Here is a 4,701-nt window from a genome sequence, read left to right as displayed (position 1 = left end):
TCTGTCAGCTCGATGCCTGACCTGTACGAGGAATATCATTATAGCGGTTTGCATGGTCTGTGCAGAGCCAGTTCTAATCTCTCGTACTTCCAAACTGGCATTGGTCTGGTGCAACACATAACACATAACACAAACACATGATGCAGGATTTATATGGAGTTGTATTCGGAATTACATAGCCAATGCTGCACGAATATACATTAGAGTGAGACTAAAACCAGTTATTACTATACACAATAGTTCATCTACATTTCTTGTGAATGGTTATCTATCAATGAGTCTATATTTAATAACCATCAATGTGCCTACGGGGAGCTTTTATGCTGTGGTTCGACTTGCTAGAAATATCAGCCAATTATCTTTCATGTAACACGGTATAATAAAGGACGTTTGGGGATATATTTAAACAATGTCTGATGAAGAAAACTGTTGTTCATGTCTGGAATGCTCTTAATCATACATGTGCTTGACCAGAATTGATCTGAAGATAAACAATGAAAACACTCAGTGCGTGATTAAATGATGTCTCTGAATTGTGGAAGAAATGAAGTTGTAGACGAACATTTTGTGCTGAGAAAATACTTTCAACTTTCAGGGAACGATATGTTGTGGTAAGAGTGTCTCGCTCTGTAAAATCATACTCTGAATATACTCTCAGAGGCAGTACGGGGTAGGTTTCTCATCTTAGAACATAGAATTTGGTAGCAAATAAATAACAGTTTGTGCTTCAATACAAATATTATACCCAGGAAATAATTATTCTCGTACATTATCTCTACAATAATTAACCAATAATAAATCACCCAACATACAAGAGCCTCACAGATGAAAACGAAAATAAATATACTTGTTCTCATAGATGCAGGCATCGTTGTGTGGTAAGAAGCTTGCTTCGCAACCACATGGTTCCGGATTCAGACCCATAGTATGGCGATTTGGGCAAATGGTTTCTACTATAAACAAAACCTTTTGAGTGGATTTGGTAGACGGAAGCTGAAAGAACGAACGCGCGATCTGTTTCTAAATAAATGTTTGTAACGTCTAGAGTTAAATGGTTGTAAATATTATAATTCAGAAGTAATACCTATAATACATTACTGATTACAGAGATATTATGCACATCTATACATACGGTTACACATATATCCCTTTTAGCAACATTTGAAAGATGTTTCATTTAACAGCTACTATGACAACTCATGATTGCTGGAGCTGCATAAAATAACAAGCAAATTTCAATAATTCAACACCATTCTCTCTTTAGAAATGACACGTTAGATTATATATTATTAGATTATATGCATATACTAATAAAAGACTGGATAGTCACGAATAGCTTTAATTACGAACATTATAAGCAATTTTCATTCATTCATAGAAATATGGCAAGTATTGAGAATATAGTTCTTTCAAATACTTCTATGACGTCACAATTCCATCATGGAATCTATCTCTGCTAATTTTGCTATCTTCTATTGAAATTTAAGATAACAATGATCTTTCTTTCTTTCTTTCTTTCTTTCTTTCTTCCCTCCCCTCTCTCTCTCTCTTTCTCTGTGAATCCTTCCTCTCCCTCTCTCTCTCTCTCCAATGTATATCCTACTATAGAAGTCTGGAGGTGGACTTATCCTATTCTAAGTGTGCAGAATGGTTTTTTTACATTAAGGCTGTCAGCATTTACACTAGTGACACAAGAGCCAGGTATTAGGCATATCAATTTATCAACCTTGGTAAGAAGTTACAGTGACTTCAGTTGAGAGATTGTTATTTGTATGTTATGCAACCATCATACACTACAAAGTATATGAAACATTTTAGAAGTCAATACTGTGTCCTACCATGTTAGCAGTGCTATTGAATCACTTGTTAAGGTCAACTCTACAGATTTTGAATACAAATTATAGCCAGTACTGATTTGTAACGACATTTCATATTCGAGTACCCCGAACAAGTCAGCGCTGGCTATAATTCCTGAAGAAAATCTGTAGAGATAGCTTTTACAATTGATTTAATATCACTGCTAACATAGTAGCACACAGTGTTGTCTTATAAAGCATTTATTATACTTCGTAGCTGCATACTGAAATACGGTGTCTCTAGAAGTCGTTATTAGTCTAGTTTATCACAACTTTGACGACTGTAGTGTAAACTGCTACATTATGGTCGAGGGCAGTGCTTAGTGAAAATAATTGCTGTATTGTCGTTGTCGAGAGTGTTTAGCCCAGGTCATCCCTGATTGATAACACGTATGGTTAAATTTTTTCCAGACGTCAACATTCATTTGTTGTTTCGTATACGAGGGGCATTGCAGACGCTCTGAGACTTTTTAGGAGAGGCAGTTATAACTGTCCAAGATTATTCTAATGGTAGTACATAATTACTATACATCAATAAACTGAGCTTTCAACGTTTGCATTGCAGATTGAAGGAGACGGCTGTAACAGCACTTTCAACACATCTTACTAAACACTGCTTGTCGCAGCAGATTATTTTGCAAAATGCAGTCAGGACGTGAAAACAATTTGGAAGCTCACTATGTAATAATAAAGTTTTCTGTTAAACAAAGTAAAAATGCTTCGGAAACTTATGCAATGTTCCAAACTGCTTCTGGATTAACTTGTATGGGCCGGGCTTCTGTTTTTCGCTGGTACAAGCGGCCAGAAAAACAAAAACTCAGGATTACCATCTTTTTTAGCAGCATGGGTATCATCTGCACCCACTGGGCCCCACAATGCCTCGTCATCAGCGACGCTCATGAACGGAGACATCCTTTTTTGTATTAGACGTGATCGCCACTGCCCCAGAAGGGAACAAGGGTGAACCACTAGAATATTCAACCCGGTATTTTACCTGTTGTCGGTGCCATACCTTTGCAGTAGATTTTGATGCACCCAGATCCAGCCCGATGGATCTGTATGCTGAGTGCTAATTCCTCAGCATATTATAAGTGCTTAACATAGCAGTACTGTTAAGTAGTTGCCGATTCTGATGCCCCGGGCGTCCAGTGCTTCGTTCGCAGACGAACACCATGCACCAACAGGGACACTGTACACATCCACCGGCCGCCCAAACTCTTCCATTAGAAGAGGAATGAGTGGCCGATATTTGCGCACTTTCTCAAGAGCTGCCTCTTGCAAGGCAGCTCCCTGTTCGAAACGAACGGTCACCTCGACGACTACCACCTTTGCAGGACTGTTAAATACTAGGTCTATGATTAGTCTGGAGCCGTGTAACCTATAGAAGGGCTCCACACTAAGCCTCCAACCATGAGTTATCGCTTCACGTGTTACCAGAGTACATAATTTGTCGTGTCTGGCAAGTGTAAGCTTCTTAACTGCAGCACAGACTACACTGACATGCGAGATGGTCTCCGCCCCTACTCTACTCATTGGACACGTGGAGACCCCACGACCTCCTCACGTCAAGGTGGAAAAAACACTGGAGCGCATCTTGAGTAATCCCAAGAGACACACCTCTGTTATCCCACCCGCTCTACTAAGCCAGATATTATCAATTAAATCCCCCCGAAATACCGCTGCACACACCATGCACTGGTTGGGCCGCCCATTTGTGGGAGTGCACCAGCCAGATGTCAGGGTCGTATTCAGTAGCACCTGGACTTATCAAAGGTAAATCATAGCTGATTCAGGTCGGTGAGCCCTGATGAATCAGCAATCTTTTTAATGGAGACATACTCGGATGTCAGCAGGCGCATGACATTCTTGGGTATCATCCTCACTATTTAGTGAAGACTCAAACCGCCATCTCGCCGGCTGCAATACAGGAAGAAATTTGACGTCATTATAGGGAGATAAAGTATCCTCCTAACTCCTACCTGGATGGCCATGTCAAGGCTCTCAAGAATTCCTCTTGCTGGCATCACCTGCGTGAGGCCATAGATGAACCTCGGCAGGAAGAAGGAGAAGGAGGCAGTTGAGGAGTAGGTGGAGGAGGAGAAGTAAAAGAAGGAGAAGGAGGAGGAAAAGAAGGAGGAGGAGGAGGAAAAGGAGGAGTAGAAGAAGAACAAGAAGGAGTAGGAGGAGGAGAACGAGAAGAAGAAAAAGGTGGAGGAGGAGGAGAAGAGAATGAAGACGTAGGTGGAGTGGGACGAGGAGCAGGGGAGGAGGGGACGGGAGAACAACGAAGAAGATGAAGTTGGAGGAGAGGAGGATGAAGAAGAAGAGGACGGGGAGGAGAAGTAGAAAATGATGTAGAAGATGAAGAAGAAGAAAAAGAAGAAGAAGCAGAAGCAGAAGAAGTAGAAGAAGGGAATAGAGGGGACCAAAGGAGGAGGAGGATGTGAGGGAAAAGAGCAAAGAGGAGGAGGAGGAGAATTTAAAGACTGAAGACAATGAAGAGGTAAAAAGACAAGGGAGAGATAAGAGAATGCAAAGGAGAAGAAGAGGAAAGAGGAGACTGAGGGGGGAGTGGGAATAGGATCTACGCAGGAAGGGGTGGCAGTGGTGGTGGTGGTGGTGGTAAGGGGACAGGGTTATTAGGATCAATCATCCTTGTTGCGGTAACGTGATGTCCACATGTACATCTTGCTTCCTGATGCCGTGAGGAGGACAGCATCAGTTGGATGGTGACTGAGTGAGTGTACAGGTCTTCGCTCAGGATGCTCCAGCTTGGCTTTCGTCTCAGCCTGGTGACAATGGTGGTGACAGGTGCCAGAAAAGGAAAAAAGAAAAAAAAAGAAGC

The 4,701-nt window shown here is 41.5% G+C and overlaps 1 protein-coding gene across 1 annotated transcript in view; it reads right to left on the bottom strand.

Annotated features, from left to right (window-relative positions):
• Positions 1-1,563: 1,563 nt before the first annotated feature.
• The window catches only part of LOC106871384 (WD repeat domain-containing protein 83), a 21,936-nt gene continuing 18,798 nt past the window's right edge, over positions 1,564-4,701 (bottom strand). The window contains exon 6 of the mRNA XM_014917805.2: positions 1,564-4,655. Coding sequence (XP_014773291.2) covers positions 4,502-4,655 — 154 coding nt within the window. The 3' untranslated portion in view covers positions 1,564-4,501. The remainder of the gene's footprint in view (positions 4,656-4,701) is intronic.

The sequence above is a fragment of the Octopus bimaculoides genome, chromosome 28 (genome assembly GCF_001194135.2).
Source record: "Octopus bimaculoides isolate UCB-OBI-ISO-001 chromosome 28, ASM119413v2, whole genome shotgun sequence".
Classification (NCBI taxonomy): domain Eukaryota; kingdom Metazoa; phylum Mollusca; class Cephalopoda; order Octopoda; family Octopodidae; genus Octopus; species Octopus bimaculoides.
This window is presented reverse-complemented; position numbering and strand designations above follow the sequence as displayed.